The following is a 17,535-nucleotide window of genomic DNA, read 5'->3' on the forward strand; positions in this document are numbered from 1 at the left end:
TCCAACAATTGGTTTTGGAGTGGCCTAGATTCTTGCAGTGCTCACAAGTCATAGACTTGTCTCCTCCTCTTCTTGGTTTGAAGTGTGCTTTGTTGACTGAAGCACTCTCCATCTTCTCAGCTTTGTTTGCCATAGACAGTTCCCCTTTTCCACCAAAGAGACCATCTGAGCCTAGCTCCTTCCGAAGTTGAGCACACACATCATCATAGCTTGGAAGCTTTTTAGCTCTCAATATGTGTTTAAGTACATCATTGAAGCTTGGGTTGAGTGTGAGAAGCAATCCAAAGACCTTGTCTTGCTCACGCCTCTCTTCTAGTGTACTAGGATCAGTGGTACTTGGTCTCAGCATCTCAAGTTCAGACCACAGCTGGCTGTACTTCCCAAGGTGCTTGGTGAAGTCCATCTCCTCTTGCTGCAAGTTGTTGATTGCCCTCTTAACCTCAAAAATTCTAGTGAGGTTTGAAGTGTTTCCATATACCTTGTGTAAGGTATCCCATAGCTTCTTTGCAGTCTCACAGTGTGAGTAAGACTCCATGATAGGAGTATCAAGTGAGCCTTGCAAGATAGACAACACCATGAGATCCTCCTGACCCTATTTGCCTTCATCTACCACTACAACCTCCTTGCCATCTTCTCCTTGGGTGATTTGTCTTGGGGCCTCACTTGTGGTGATGTGCTCCCATAGACCTCTTCCTCCAAGAGCTGTCCTGGTCAATCTCGACCAGGTAATGTAGTTAGGGCCTTTCAGGATGACTGGAATCCTCACTAGCTTGTGCTGCTCCATCTTTGCTTGCTATTGTCCAGCGGGTAAAAAAAGTAAAAAATTCGCAAAGAAGAAATTTGAATTTCTGAGGTTAGACAAGAGAGAAAACAAGGGAAGCTAAGATATGTTCTCTAGAAATGAAGAAAGTAAACCAAACAAGTGAAAGAGTAAGGTGAATAGAGTAAATTTGCGGAAGCAGTTTGGTGTTCAAGAGCTTGGAGGCTCTGATACCATGTTAGAAATTGAAGAACATAGTGAAGAACAAGAGAGAGAGATGTTTAATCTAGAAAGTAAAGAGAGAGATAGAGTAAAGAAAGAGAATCTTATTTGCTTGATTGATTTGCTTATGGGAATATCCCATATATATAGGGGTTACAAGTATGGCAAATGGTAGATGAGATATGATAAACTAATAATCTATTGTCTTGAAACCTTAACCCACCATGCATGCTTGTCTCTTGTAGTGGCATCTCCATTGTCTTGAGACCTTAACCAACCATGCATGTTTGTCCCTTGTAGTAGTATCTCCATTGTCTTGAGACCTTAACCAACCATCTTGTTTCTTATTGCTTCATCTTCTCAACGAAGTTGTCAAAGTAGTTAGATGGTGCTTTCGTGTTTGTGAGATAGAGATGTGACTCTTATTGAAGGACTTTTCCTTTCTTTTTTTTGGTCAAAAAAGGCCTTTTCCTTTTTTCCAATTATTAACAATCAAAGAGATGTCATCCCCACATCTTATCTAACAGTTTGGTTTAGTGGTTTAACTACAAATCTTAGAAGACAATTTACTTTTAATTGTTTTAAAACTTTGATAGAATCAACGTATGCATGATGAAAATGATCCCGGAGTTTTAGGGGTGTGCCCTGTATGTTTTCGAATCGATTAAGGTACGCATCTGTTTATTGGACGACCAAAAACTTATTTATTAAAAACTACATCTTTTTTTGGGTTCAAAGGTACGTTTATTATAATGGTGATTGGTTGGACGGTAAAAAATGACTTTACCTTTAATTTTTATTCACATTATTTAAAAAGATCAATCATATTTTATATTAGTTTTTAAAGTTATAGCCAAAAAAAAAAGTTATAGCTCAAAAAATAGAAAAAATGTTTGTAAAAAGCTTATTCTCTAAAGTTTCATCTTTTTAACTGTAGAAAATTTTAAACCTACATCTTTTAAAGCTAAATACAGATTATATGCTAAAGTAAATTTTCTACAGTTGCAACCCAACCAATCACATTCTACGTCTTATAAAATGATATCATAATATACGTATTATGTATCCTAAGCATTCTAAACAATTTCATTGGGTGATTTTCGTCTCTAATTTAACAAAATTGTAACATTACTAGTCGATGATGCAAGTTCGTATAATCATATCACTAGAACTGTTCATAGAGCATGCACACGAGAGTTTTTAACTACACATAACTATATTTATATAAATGTATCTTTTAATAAATATTTTAAAAAGTTTGTGTTTCTTCGTTTAAAATTTTCATTGATACCAATAAAATCAGTTTAAAATTATACTAATATAGGAAAATGGTGATTTTTTCCAAAAAAATCACCATTTTAAAAGTTGTTTTTATTGCTAAACCCGCATGATGCATGGTTGTTGTTTTTTTTTGAAAAGGTGATGCATGGTTTTGTTTGTTGATAAATATTCTTTGTTGTTTGTTGTAAGTTTACAAAAAAAAAAAAAAAATTCTTTGTTGTTAACATATTGAAACTTTTGAGTAAAGCTCTTTAAAAAAGTTCAAGAGGAGCATGATCATTTCACTATTATTAATTTACTAGGTAACTACCCGCGCTACGCTGCGGAAATTTTTTTATTTTATTGTTTATAAAATATTTTCATTTTATAAATGAATAATTATATTAATATAAGTTTTATATCTAAATATTTATAATCTAGACATTTATTGTATTTTTTATATTTTGGTTATTGTATAATAATTATTTATTTGATATTAATCTTTAACAGATTATTTTTCAAGTTAATTTTTCGCACATTTGCTCTCGAGTTGGTGGCGTAAAATCTCATTGTTTTTTTTTTGGATTTTAGGTTTTAGGTTTCAGTTTGTGGTATAAAAGACTTTAATTTTATCCTCTTTCCATTCCATAAAAGTATTCCGTATTTTAAATTTTGTTTCAATATAAATATCAGTTTTACATTTTTATATATTAAAAATCAGTTTAATCCTTATTTTTACCTTTTTATCGATCAAATAAAAAAATAATGTGGAGTTCTAATTAAAAATAATATAGAGTACTTAAGCATTTTCTTAATATTTTTTTTGACTGCCGCTTTATAACCAGACTTATGTATTTGATCCTTATTTTGATTTCGTATTCTATCATTCTTACTAAATGATATACGCTAAATTTGTGTTTACATCACTTTTATATTTATACTTTATTATTCATTTATTTTTCAATTGAGTTTAAGGTTAAGGATAGAAGTCCAGTTTATTTTTTTTCCTACGCTTTTCTGGTTCACCAAATTTAAAATTCAATATTGTAGTAAATGTCCTTCACTTCACTTCAAATTTAAAATTCAATATTGTAGTAAAATAATTAGCCTTAGTTAAAAAAAATATATTTTGTAAAATGATTTCAGTAGATATTCTCCATCACCAATATTAGTATTGGCTTTTGAAAAATATTTTACATAGAATATATTATGTGATATTTTTGATAAAATTTCTCACATAAATGTTTGTGCATTCTTTATTTGTTGATGTAGTTGCTCTTTCATTTTGATGAACTTGGCTACCAACTTTGAGAATGATACCGACCATCTGCATCAGAATTAGACCAGAGCTAGTATGATCGACTCTTCTTAGCAGTTAGAACCAAAGTTAGTATGATCGACTCTTTTTGAGTTTCAAAAAGAATTATTTTTGAGGAAATCTCAGCTTAGTTTGAGCTTAACAACTCATCAAATAATCTCATCATCGGTTTGATTGTTTGTGGCTTCTTCACCCGATGGAATTATGGATTGTGAATTTGTGGTCTTCTTCATGTTTGAATGTTACTTATGATCCCTAATAGTGTCATGTTATATGATCTTCGATTTCACCAATTTAGTAATAAATTGTAATAACTTGGTTTACTATAATCTGTTTGGTTTGTCTAATTATATTTATTTTTATCAAACCAAAACTCAATTCTTTTATTCACTTTAACCTAACCCGTATATTTCTATAAGCATATATATATCTCCTTCTACTTAAATCCAAGTTGTCATCTTCTTTGTATAGTAAACACTGATGCTTATCACCAGCACCTCCTTTTTCTTATCTTCTCGTATTCCCTTCCTTCAGACTTCGTATGGTTCTTGGTTCAGCCCTCAAATCCTTCTTTCCGTTCTTGTATGCGAAAAAGAAGTTGTGTTCGTCTCTGATCGTCACCACCACTGTTGTCCATAGAGTGATAGAGCCATCTCATCTTTATTCTTGTTGGTATTATGTAGCGGAACCGAAACGTGGAGGAGAGTGACGTCGGAGCTGCCGCTCTTCACCATCACTGGACGCTGGAATCTTCACAATCCACCGGAGATCTGCACCGTTACCATAAACCCTAGAACTCCCACCCAAAACCCTCTACACTTGCCCACAAATCTCTTCGCTCTCCGAGAAAGAAGATAGAGGAGGATCGTGTTCTCTCATTTGTGATATAACATGATTTTAACGGTATTTAGGATATCATTTAACTCATTCTAATCATTCTAGGTTGCATTTAGGTCTTTATATTGCATTTTCATACATAATTGCATTTGACAGGGTTTGGAATGCACATTTGGAAGTTTATGGCGAAAATCATGGGTTAAATTGTATATAATGGAAGTCTTGGGCCCAATGTGATGTTAACAAGAGTCCAGGGACCAATGCTGCAAATTCACAATTCTCGGTTGGGTTAAATTGGACAATCGAAAGTACAGAGGTTGATTTGAGAGGGTGTGTCTATAATATCAAGAGGTTTGGGGTCAAATCATGAATAGTCGAAAATGTTAAGGGACCATATGTGCAAAACAGCTAAAGATCACCATTGTCGTTCTTCTTCACTTCGATCCCGACGATTCCACGGCTGATTCCGACGATGGCGATGACAGAGAATACGACTGAGTAGGCGACTTGGACGAGAGACCCATTGGAGGAGCTGTCGAGCTTCTCGATCGGAAGCTCAGCCACGACAGAGATGATAACCGGAGTTGCAGAGGATGAGTCCGGTTCTGCTGGCTGGAACACGAAGTGAACCACCACCACGAGCCAAGCCTGAGACGAAGAAGAAGATGGAGCTCGCGATTCAGGCCCGAGACAGACACGACGAACTGCGACGGAGAAGAGGAAGCTCGAGACAGAGGTGAATCATGAGGAGATGAAGCTGGCCACAAGGCTGGAAGAGATGAGTCGAGCTATGGACTCCGGTGACAGAGAAGGTGAACTGCGGTGAAGATGAATCGTGGCGGAACAGACCCATGAATCTGTTCACTCCACCGTCTTCAAGGAATCCGGATCGTTAGAAGGAAAGTGCGAAACAATCGAAGGATACGATTTCAACAGAGAAGAAGAAGTGACGTGTACAAACAAAATAAGTTGATTGGTTCTTAAGTTTTTTCAGTTGATGACACGTCGATTCCTCAGTCATTTATGTTCCGGAGAGAACCATACTCCATTATTGTGTTGATTACCATATCACTACTGCTTATATATAGAATATCTAGACACAAACGTTAATTAATTATTTGATAAATTCTAAACTGATTGTTATTATTATTAAGAGAGTTGTTTAAGCCAGCTTTGACAAGCAAAAATGACTAAGCATGGACTAACTAACACTCACTACGAAGCAAGAAAATATTAATGGAAGCTAAAAGTTACATTACATCTTTTGATTTTCTATAAATATTTCACTAACGTTAATCTCTTAGACTATATTTACGAAGTGATTTTACCACAAGTCTTTTCTACAATCAGTTTCACAAAACAAATATGACATGGCTACTGAAATTAATGACATGTCTTATAGTTTAATATGACATGGACAATTGCATTTAATGTTAATTTATATTTTTGGTAAACTTTTTAAAATATGTTAATAACTCATATATTACATTTAATGTCAATTTATATTTTTGGATTTTTTTTAAGAATATGAGAATAACTCATAAATCATCATTAAAATAAATATATTCAAATATGACATTCGAAATATAATTTAATTATATATTTTTAAATTATACAATTTTATTACTAAAATTTTCAAAAATGTATACAATTTTTTTTATAAAATTATAAAAATTAATCGTAAAATCATTATTTTCTTATATATCTACAAATTTTATAAATATTGTTTAATTTTAATTTTTGGTAATAATGCAACTTTTACAAATTTCTTTAATATATTTAATTAAAATAAATAGATAGAAAAATCTATCTAAGATTATAATTTCAAATATAAACATGCATATTTTTAAATATAATTTTTATGTTTAATTAAATCAAATTTATATTAAAATATTGATACGAAAAAGAAAATTTATAATATTAATAAAATTTTATTTTATAATATAATTTATATTTAACTGTTAAAAAATATTTTAAATTTTTTTACTGTACATGGTGCAAGAAGACATCCGGTAGCAAAATCCATTACTTTGCTTGTAGTGATATTATCTCACGTACGTACACACTTTCCTTTAGAATAAATTTATCCCTACATAAATTGACCTATTCTTTTCTCTCCCGTTGACTTTATACTGACCGTATGCGACCGAAACAATCGAGAGAAAACGTAAAAGCTATATCATATCTTAGCAAAAGAAGGGCATATGAATTTCTTTTAATATATATATTAATAGTTGATCATATATAGATTATTTGATTACAAATGCATATTGATGTGATTAACTGTTTTCACTAAACTTGAATCAATAGTAATTCTTTATTTTTTTGTCAAGAGAATTAATACTAACTAGAGATTGATCCACACATTTGCACGGGTAATGGTTGTTTCATTTTTTATACATTGATATTTTTTTTCATAATTAATGTTATATATTTTAGATGTGTCGTAATATAAATAATTGTATTCAAAAAACCTGGACCGAATCGGGTAGTATAATTTTTTTGGTACAAATATTCGAATCCGTTTCAGATACATATGTTATTTAGATATTTTAGGTTCATATAAATTAAAATCAAACTCATCCAGACCCAGAAAACAAAACTTAAAACTCATACATAAATTTATAATATTCAAGGAGGGTCTAATTTCAAAAAAAAAATGATACCTCAAAAGAACAACCCGTACTCTTTTTATTTGTTTGGCTTAATTAAGTGAAATAGAAAAAAAGATTTTATTTAGTAAAATAATTATATGGAGTGAAAATTAAGTGACAATAAATGTAATACATTTTTATTATTTTGATTTAAATTATTAATTTATTCACAAAAACTGTCTTTGAATTATGTTTTTGGATACGTAATTTTCCACCGATTGAAACTAAAATTAAAAAAAAAATTGTAAAACAAACTAAACCGAATGTTTAACCATATGGAAAACCCATTTTTTTACATTTTTGATTTTTAATGTTGAAAACTAATAAATAAAAATCTACACTATTATTATTATGGTAATATAATTAATGATGTGATGTATTGTTAAAGTAATATAACTAAAGTAATTATTAAACTGAGTGAAATATGGAAAAATAATTGATTTAATTATATTAATAAAATTACTAAAATGATACTATATTTCTTTTTTATATTGATATCTATGTTTCCAAATAATTCTCATTTGCTGATATTCATGTTTCCAAACAATTTTAATGTGTACTTCAACTTTAATAATATAGGCTCAATAAATTTTGTCAAAAATGATATTTGCAATTTTTTTTTTAAATGTCTATTTTTAAAACATAAAAGTTTTATATAAATCTCTTACGTGTTGTTTTGTTAGCTAGATTAATTTGTGGGTTAATATATGGAAACTATTAAGTATAAGAGTGCCAAAAGTAACTCTCACTGAAAATCTAAGAAGTACTAGATTCTGGGTATATTTTTATTTTTTTTTTAAATTAATTTTTATATTTGTGTTTTTAGTCAATTTGTATTTTTTTTTTTGTTTAATATTTTCCTTAAATGTTTAATAAGAAGTTTTAAAAATTATATTAAAATAGTTGGACCACATCTATATCAATAGATCATGTTCATGTTTTAATAGAATAGATGATCAATTTAATTAAATCTTTCTAAAAAAAGCAAATCAATTTAAGCACATGCAAATGTTCAATCAACTTTCTAAAAACATAAAGGTAAACCATTTTTTTCCTAAAAATGTTTTTTCTTATGCTAATTATTCTCAAGAATGATAATATAAGATTTCATGGTGGCCAAATATATGTATCAGAGGAGAGACAGTATCATTTTGGTTCTTTATGTGAATTCGTGTAAACATCCTTTATATATTAATTGAGAAACATTACAACGTTGTTTCGTACCCACGTGTCACCGTAAGGATTAAATTCAAAATTCTTAAAGAAATAGGTTGGTACATCTTAATTTATATTATACATTTTATTAAACTAACTATTAAATTGATAAATAGTGTACAAAATAATATTCTCGTACTTTCCTTAAATAAAAGTTACATAATTACCTAATATGATTAACGTATATATGACAATTAATGATTATGAATAATAAATATTTGATAACAGTTTTGTATCTTAGGTCTTTTTTGTTTAATTTTATATAATTAAAATATATTAAATAATCACATTAATCATATAATAAAAAAAAATTATATGTTATATTTTGAATTTTTAAAACGACTATAAATTACTAAAAACATTGAATGTCTCACACTAAAATTTTGCGATGAATGGTTTAACTTTTTTGGTAATAACAAGATACAAATGATCATAAATTGTATGAATATAAAGTCTCATTTACTAGACATTCATATTATATATTAATATAGTTTAAAATTAAACTATATAACATAGAAATATACTTAAATATGACAATTTCTAAATTTGTATTGAAACCTTAATATTTTAATTTTGAAATTTGCATTAAAATTTTGTTCATGTCCATGTCATTGAAATTTTGTTATATACCTTATAAAATAAATAAAATGATTGTTTTGATTTATTTATCCAAAAAAATATCGTAAATAAACAAGAAGTATTGTTTTGATTTATGTGCTTACTCTAATTTAATTATATAAATAATACGTAAATGAATACAAATAAATAATAATATATATAGAATATTTTTATATATAACATTCATCTTGCGCAATTGCGCGGATCTTAAGCTAGTTATAGTTAAATACCATGTTATAAAAAAGAATTTGACAAACCACAATTTCAAAATTTGAATTATGCTAATTAGCTAATGGCTGCACTTACCATAATAGATCACAAATTCTGCCAAGACTGAAAATTTAACGGACTAAAACTTTGAATTAACTGATAAATATATAAGCAACAACTTACCAAAACATATTTTCTTCTACAAATACACTAATTTGATTATGAAGACTGCATTTATTCAGCTAACTACTAATTAGCAAAAAATCGCGAGAAAAAAACGAGTTTATTTTTCTTGTTATTTAAAAATAATAATGCAAAAATCATGGTTACAATTAGAAAGATATTATATTATACTGTAGAAAGGTCAGAAACTAAACTAACATCTGACAAATCATAACAAACAAAAAATTAGGAATAAACATGCCAAACTCTAAAGTTGATGTAAACCTCAAAATAATAATAATAATAATAATAATTTAAAACTATAACAAGAGAGACTTAAAGAGCTCATAAAAACCCAAAACAAAAAAAAAAAGATTTTGAGGAAACCTCTACCCCAAATCCACAAACCCCACTTGCAATTTCTCCCCCATCTCCCATCACTCACACTCTCCCTCTCTCGTCTTCCTCGCCTGCGAAGCAACAAGAAACTGCAAAAATTCCTTCTTAATTCCCAGAATTAAAAAAAAAAACAATCTCTGAAAGTTTCGGTTTTGATGAGTTCGGCTGAGAAAAGGAGACAAATCTCTTGAGTGCAATGTGAGGATCAACGAATAAGAAGAAGAAGAAGAAGAGCTATAATGGTAGCTGGAGTAATCTCCAGCACTGAACCAAGAAACCCACCTCGAGATCGACCCAACAATGTCGGAAGCGGACAAAGAAGACCAACAAGAGGCAAACAGGTCCCCTCTCGCTACTTATCTCCTTCCCCTTCTCACTCCCTCTCCTCCTCCACCACCACCACCACAACAACAACCTCATCCTCTTCCTCCTCCGCCATTCTCAAGACAACTAAACGACACCCATCTCCCTTACTCCCTCGCCCTACAAACTCCGCTTCTAATCCCATCAAAACGCCGTCGTTATTACCTAAACGCTCGCAATCGGTGGACCGTCGCCGACCCTCGGCGGCTCCGGCCGAAGTGTCGGCGGCGACGAAGATGCTCATTACTTCCACTCGGAGCTTGTCTGTTTCTTTCCAAGGCGAAGCCTTTTCGCTTCCCGTTAGCAAAAAGAAGGAAGCTTCTCCGCCGGTTTCTCACCGGAGATCGACGCCGGCGAGAGATCAGAGGGAGAACTCGAAGCCGGTGGATCAGCATCGCTGGCCCGGAGCTTCCCGGAGAGGAAAGTCCGAACCTTTGGGGCCGAATCCGCTCTCGAGGTCGCGCAGTTCTGTGATTGGTGTTAGTCCTCCTAGGGTTTCTATTAATGGAAGGTTGAGTTTAGATGTGGAAAGTGGAAGAAGAAGAAGACCAAACAATGGTTTATTAACCTCTAGTGACGTCACTGCTTCTGATACTGATAGTGTTTCTTCTGGTAGCACTAATGGAGAAGTCATCAAGTCAAGGAGCTTGTCTCGTAACGTTATGGCTTCTCCTAGCTTCTGGCAAGAGACTAATACCCGGTTAAGACGGTTGCAGGATCCTGGTTCGCCTAGTGTATCATCTCCTCGTGGTATGGCTTCTTCTCCTGTAAGAGGTGGTGCTGCTGCTATTCGCTCTGCTTCACCGAGTAAGCTTTGGGCTACTACTACTGCTACTTCTCCAGCTAGGGCTCTTTCGAGTCCTTGTCGAGTGTCTGATCAGATGAATGGTTATAATAACCGCAAGGACACGCCTTCGATTCTTAGTTTCTCTGCTGATATTAGGAGAGGGAAGATTGGGGGAGATCGTGTTGTGGATGCACATTTGCTGAGGCTTCTGTATAACCGTTACTTGCAGTGGAGGTTTGTTAATGCGAGAGCAGACTCTGCTTTAATGGTGCAAAGATTGAACGCAGAGGTATGGCTTTTTGAGTTTTTTGTTTAATTTCCTTTTATGGATTGTAGATGCTTTAAGCCACCTGCTGCTGATTTAGAAAAGGGTATTGCTTAGGATCTAGGTGAGATGGGTGCAAGATTTATTAGCATTTGTGGAAACATATCGTTTAGTCTCATTCTAGGTGCCAACACCATGACTAGGTGGAGTTTAAGCATGAATGTGTTAATCTTACAGAACTAGAATAGTGGAAGAGTAGCCTGCATAGGAAGTATAGTTAATTGAAATCTTTCAAGAAGATGGTTGTAAGTGTAAACTTAAAAGCCATTGTTTCTTGTGGTTTCTGGCGTTACATAGAATGTGAAAACACTTTTTGTTTTCTCTCTGCCAGAAAAACCTGTGGAATGCATGGGTATCAATCTCGGAACTGCGCCACAGCGTTACATTAAAGAGAATCAAGTTACTTTTGCTAAAGCAGAAACTGAAACTAGCTTCTATTCTGAGGGGACAGGTAAGAATATGAACTCTTTCTATTAAGATTTGTCTTGATTATGATTTGTTTCTTTCTATTTTTTTTTTTTTTTTGGGAAAGAAGACAGATTATTCTGTGGAATTTAGCTTTAGTGATCCTTTCTTGATGCAGAGAGAAAAGAAAGTTTTGGATATAACTTAATTTAATGCAGAATGGTAATTGTATTGTAACAGGTTTAGCTAATGAATCTGGACTCCTGTTAATTGTTTATGTATGGTGGGTAAAATGGTTAAATCTACCACTAGAAATTGGTATGCTTACTTGCTTAGAATCATCTCACAACATTCTGAAACTTTGACAAGGAAGCATATCTTACTTAAAATTGAAACTGGCTTCTATTCTGAGGGGACAGGTAAGAAAGTTGTAACATTGTCTTACCTAAAAGGGACAATGTCTTGATTAAGATTTGTTTCTTTCTATTTTTTTTTGGGGGGAAAGAAGACAGATATTCTCTGGAATTTTAGCTTAGTGATCCTTTCTTGCTGTAGAGTGAAATAAAGTTTATGGTAGGTAAAAATTGTTATATCCACCTATAGAAGTTGGTATGCTTGCTTGCTTAGAATCATCTCACATTATTCTGAAACTTTGACTGTAGTACTAGTACATTCCCATTGGTGATGCACATAAAAAGAAAGAATAGTATGGGTGTTGTTTTTGATATTAGTAATAATAATCTTGCGTGTGTATTTGTCAAAATTGTAGATGGGATATCTGGAAGAGTGGTCTCTTCTGGACAGAGATCATTCAAGTTCTTTGTCTGGAGCAACCCAAGCATTGAAAGCCAGCACGCTTCGTCTACCTATTGTTGGAAAAACGGTGGTGAGTTACCTATGTGACATAATATACTAATAGCCTTGACATGATTGTTTTGGCTTTAATTTTTAAAACATTGGGTTAGGTTGATATCAAAGACCTTAAGCATGCTGTTAGTTCAGCTGTTGATGTAATGCAAGCTATGTCATCTTCCATATTCTCGCTTACTTTGAAGGTAAAATGCTCTCTGTCTCTATCTCAGCGATTAACTTAAAAACTGTCTTTTGAAAGCTAAAAACACAATGTAATTTGTCTTGGGACAACCCTTGTGTTTTATGGATTAAGCTCAGTTGTGTTATTATTATGGCTAGGTTGATGAAATGAATTCTGTAATGGTGGAAACGGTGAATGTAACTGCAAAGGAAAAGGTTTTGCTTGAAAGATGTCAAGGTTTCTTATCAAGAGTAGCAGCAATGCAGGTAAACAAATTTTCTTCTTGTTCTTTTGTCAGGTTTAGATTTATCTGCAATGTCTATATTCTGACATTGATTTGGGGTAAACACAAAACAAACAGGTTACAGACTGTAGCGTGAAGACGCACATAATACAACTAAGACCAATCACAAGCAGCTTGACTTCATGACTCTAGAAAAACTGATCTTCCTCAAGAGAATATATTTGTTCTTTTTGACTACAACAACAACAATTCTCACCAAGAACAAATTTGCTAACACGGGGCCTTTTTCTTCCTCGAATCTCGACCTTATCGTTTTCAAACCAAGATTAAGGATGAGGTTCGCGGGTTTATTGTCGCCATCTCTCTCTCTCTCTCTTTCCCCTTGCTCTCTCTCTTGCTTCTCGTAGTTTTATGTTTGTTTTTTATGTAAGTTTGCAGGTAATTCCTCTAAAGTAAGCTTAGTTTTGTATACAAAAGTTCTCTTCTTGTGTACATATAACAGATGTAGTAATGTAATGAATCACTGATTTTGCCTTTCCTTTTCTTTTTTGTTATAGACTTGTTGCCGTTTTTATAATGTTAAGCGGTCTTGTCTTTCTAGTTTATGTGCCTCAACGCCTTGTTTGTTGATTAACCTTGAAGTCCACTGTTTTAGATCCTGATCTTTTTATAAAGTGGTACCATAATTTATACCAAGTATCCTTACATTTTGAATATTTGTATAAAGGTACATTATCTTTCTATAATTTATACGGTGTTTTGCCGGTTACTTTGTATGACATTTAGTTCAGGATATATGATTAGTGGTAAACATTGCATTCATCATCTTTTTTAGAGTTTGATTTTTTTCGGTCAACAACTTCATTAGATTCGAGTGAATATGGATCAATAGTTTGGTGGATTAATACTATGTTCTTTATAGAATGCATTAAATGGATCATCATACTCACATCTTTTATAGCTTCTAACTCTATCTTTATAGTCTAAGTTGATTTTCAACATCGAGTTTTAATTCTTTGAATTTATCTAAGGTTTCATCTTTGTTACGTAATAAATATACATAACAATATTTTGTGCAGTCTTCTTTGAAAGTCATAAAGTACATTTTCTCACAGTTTGTATGTATTTTAAGTCACATAAATCAAATCTAGACGTTCATTTATTCTTTCGACATGACGTGATAATGTTTTTGTGAGTTTAGCATGTATGCATACTTCACATTGTTCGTTACTTGTTTTGCATTTTGGATTAGATTTAGATTCACTAATTTTGTAACAATTTGTAGTTCGCATGACCTAATTTTTAGTGACATATATTAAAAGATTTAACCAAATAAACAATTGGCTTTGATTGAAAGTATTTAATCGTCACTGATAAAACATTTATATAAGTTTATAAATTCCATTTAACCCTCTAAATACTAAACAATAATTAATAGTCACTAAACTCTAAATTCAAATGATATTTTTAATTGAAAGTATTTTTGAAAAGTAGTATCCAAAGTAAGGCTCTATATATATATATATAAAGTTTGTTAATTTCTATATTTGTTTCAAACTAATTAATAAAGGGAAAAATTATTCGAAATTCATATTAAGAATGTAAAACACCATTAAAACATTTATTTCAATACTTAAGAAACGTTACATTAGAATATAAAAAGTATTCAATTCAAGACGATTTTGTGTTGTTGACTTCAGCCTCCAATGCTTCAACAAACTTATCAGCATAACCACTCAACAATCCAGGACTAACCAAAGTCTCTCTCAGTTTCATATGATTCCTCTTCACTAAATTCCCAATCTCACTATCTTTATCCATCACGGATTTAACTGCATCTCTCAAGCTCTCTTTGGAAAACCATCCTGAATCTTCTCTATGAACTTTCACAGAAACTTCTAGTTCCTCACTCAATAATTTTGTGGTGAGAACTTGATCACCTAACTGAGGAATAAACACAATCTGACAATCACTAACCAGAGATTCCCACATTGAACCGGATCCACAATGGTTCACAAAGCATCCTACGGATTGATGAGACAATATCAAAGGTTGTTCCACCCATCCTCCCCAAACGATTCCGCGACCTTTTACCCGTTCTTTGAATCCTTCTGGTAATGCTTCTTGAACTGTTGAAGAGCCTCTTGGCAGCTTAACTGCTACCAGAAATGGTAAACCAGTTAGCTCCATTCCTAAACAAAGTTCTTGAAATTGATCTTTCTCTAAAATGGTTTGGCTTCCCAACGCACAAAACACTACCGAGCCCGGTTCAAACACGTTTAACCAGTTATTCCATTGATCTTCTAATGGTTTAACACTCTTTTCTTGCGGCTCAGGGAACATTGGAGCGGTCAAAAGAACTTTTCTCTGACATTCTCTCTCGATGAAACTGCAATATTTACCCTCAATTTCCGCGCATGTCCTTATGGAAACTACGTCAGAGTTCTTAAGCCCTGTAATGATCCGACTAAAAAACCGTTTGTGGGAGTTCGTAAAGACAGAATAGAGGTTAGCGTCGTGCCCACGTAAAGCAACTTTCGAAGAAGGATAACCGGACGGTTGAGAAAACCCTAATTCAACACCAGGTGCAAGAGCAACAGCTACACAAGCTGCGGATACAATCTGGTAACTCACACTCTTGGCTCCAAACTCTTTGGCCATTTCTGGAACCCAAGGAACTAAATCAAAGAATATTAGGTCTGGTTTCAAAACACGAACCTTTGCTTCGATTTGATCGCGTAACAGATCCATGGCATCGGATATGAGTTTCCCAGTTGTGTTTGGTGGGAGATCTGCGGTTGTCTCTGCGCCAACAGGGAGACCTTCAACAGGAGGAAGAGTAAGAGGATGGAAGCAAATGCTCTCTGGGTGCAGGTTAAGAGATTCAAGCTGTTTCTGAGCTTTCTTGGGAAGCAAGAAGGTTATGCTATGACCTTTCTCCGCTAGTTTGTTGGCTAGATGAAGATATGGAATCATATGACCAAAAGCAAAACATGGGTACATAAAAGCATGAAACCCCATTTTCTCAAGAGAGCAAAAAGAAGAAATTTGTGAGTCTTTTTTTTTTTTTTTTTTTTTTTTTTTTGAAACACCAGAAATTTGTGAGTCTTTTTCCCAAATTATGTAGAAGAAAAGTCACTTCTTTTGATTTAGATGCTCCCCCTCTTCTCTGTTTATCTCTCTATATATCTATTAACTTACCACAGTTTTCAAGGATGTGTAGTTTTTAATTGAGATTTAGTCCGGTTAGGTGGTGCTAATTGGTGATTTGCATGTGTCATGTGTTAAATGTCAGGTGAATCACGTGAGGAAGGAAAGATAGTTGGTGAAGTATGTGAGAGAGAGAGAGAGAGAGAGAGCATGATGCTTTAGATGTTCCAGGAACCGAGATGCTCTTCCTCTGCTCAGTTTATTTATCTATATATATCTAACAGTAATTAGCTTAACATGATTTGTTTTAGGTGAAGTGTCATTATTAATTGAGATTAGTTAGGTTAGGTAGTGGTAATTGCTGGATTGCATCTGCATGTTCCTTTTGTTAACTAAGGAATACTCGCGCGGATATAAATTTTCGGTTTATGGTTATTTATTTAACTAAATGATGTATTTGTAATATTTGATGTATTATATTCACCAAATAAATAATTTTTTTGACATCTTAAACCATCTATTTATGATGAATATTCGATATCATATACAAAATTGAACAAATAGACGTAATTAGAGAATTGTAGACGATATATAAAAACAATGGTTATTAATGTAAAATATGAAGAAATATTATATCATGAATTAGTATGGCATAAAAGATTATAACTAATATTTATTTAACTAAATGATGTATTTGTAATATTTGATGTATTATATTCACCAAATAAATAATTTTTTTGGCATCTTAAACCATCTATTTATGATGAATATTCGATATCATATACAAAATTGAACAAATAGACGTAATTAGAGAATTGTAGACGATATATAAAAACAATGGTTATTAATGTAAAATATGAAGAAATATTATATCATGAATTAGTATGGCATAAAAGATTATAAATTAGTTATATATGTTTAAAGAAAATAAAATGATTTTTAAACTTCTATGAAAAATTTAACATATAAAAAAGGGTGAAGAATTAGTCATCAAACTGTAAATAATTTCATACTTTTGTTAATAATAAATTATTTATAATCTTTGTTTTTCATCAAGATAATTATTAAATGTCCATAACATTAATATGTTAAAAGGCCATATTATTAAAGTCCATGTTGTAACCGTTTTTTCCGGGAAGTGTAACAAAAAAAAAATTATCTTTAACTCTTCGTTTTGTTTAAGTTCTGTGTCGGTAAAAGATTAAAAAAAATCTCTCTATCTTTTTCAATGTTCAATTTGAAGCTTATTATGCGAAAATCATACGCAAATATAGGCAATTGGTTGGAATCTCTATATCTTTATATTCTTATAAATTTTAAATTTATTGTTTCCTCTTCTGCAAGCAAATCAATTACCGAAGTAATAGATCAATTGGTTGGAATCAAATCTATTCTTATAATTAGTGTAATTATGGTTCCAATTTCTATATTTAATAGGTACATTAAAGATACGACTTTGAAGATATTCTGTTTTGATTAATAGAAGATATTGAATTTTGAGTTTGTATTTATTGATTTGTTTTTTTATAAAGCTTAGAAAATCAGTGGGATGATTGGTTGGTTGATACATCCT

The 17,535-nt window shown here is 32.2% G+C and overlaps 2 protein-coding genes across 2 annotated transcripts; one reads left to right on the forward strand and one right to left on the reverse strand.

Moving 5' to 3' along the window:
• The first annotated feature begins 9,620 nt into the window (after positions 1-9,620).
• LOC111212154 (QWRF motif-containing protein 2-like) lies at positions 9,621-13,350 on the forward strand. The gene is made up of 6 exons (XM_022713585.2): positions 9,621-11,094; positions 11,462-11,581; positions 12,305-12,421; positions 12,501-12,590; positions 12,727-12,834; positions 12,930-13,350. The coding sequence occupies exons 1-6, from the start codon at positions 9,895-9,897 to the stop codon at positions 12,996-12,998; spliced, it is 1,704 nt and encodes a 567-aa protein (XP_022569306.1). The 5' UTR covers positions 9,621-9,894; the 3' UTR covers positions 12,999-13,350.
• A 1,039-nt stretch (positions 13,351-14,389) lies between these two features.
• On the reverse strand, positions 14,390-16,380 carry LOC106443898 (UDP-glycosyltransferase 79B5-like). The gene has a single exon (XM_048750514.1). The coding sequence runs from the start codon at positions 15,831-15,833 to the stop codon at positions 14,484-14,486; it is 1,350 nt and encodes a 449-aa protein (XP_048606471.1). The 5' UTR covers positions 15,834-16,380; the 3' UTR covers positions 14,390-14,483.
• Between the last annotated feature and the right edge of the window lie 1,155 nt (positions 16,381-17,535).

Source organism: Brassica napus, chromosome C3 (genome assembly GCF_020379485.1).
Source record: "Brassica napus cultivar Da-Ae chromosome C3, Da-Ae, whole genome shotgun sequence".
Lineage (NCBI taxonomy): Eukaryota > Viridiplantae > Streptophyta > Magnoliopsida > Brassicales > Brassicaceae > Brassica > Brassica napus.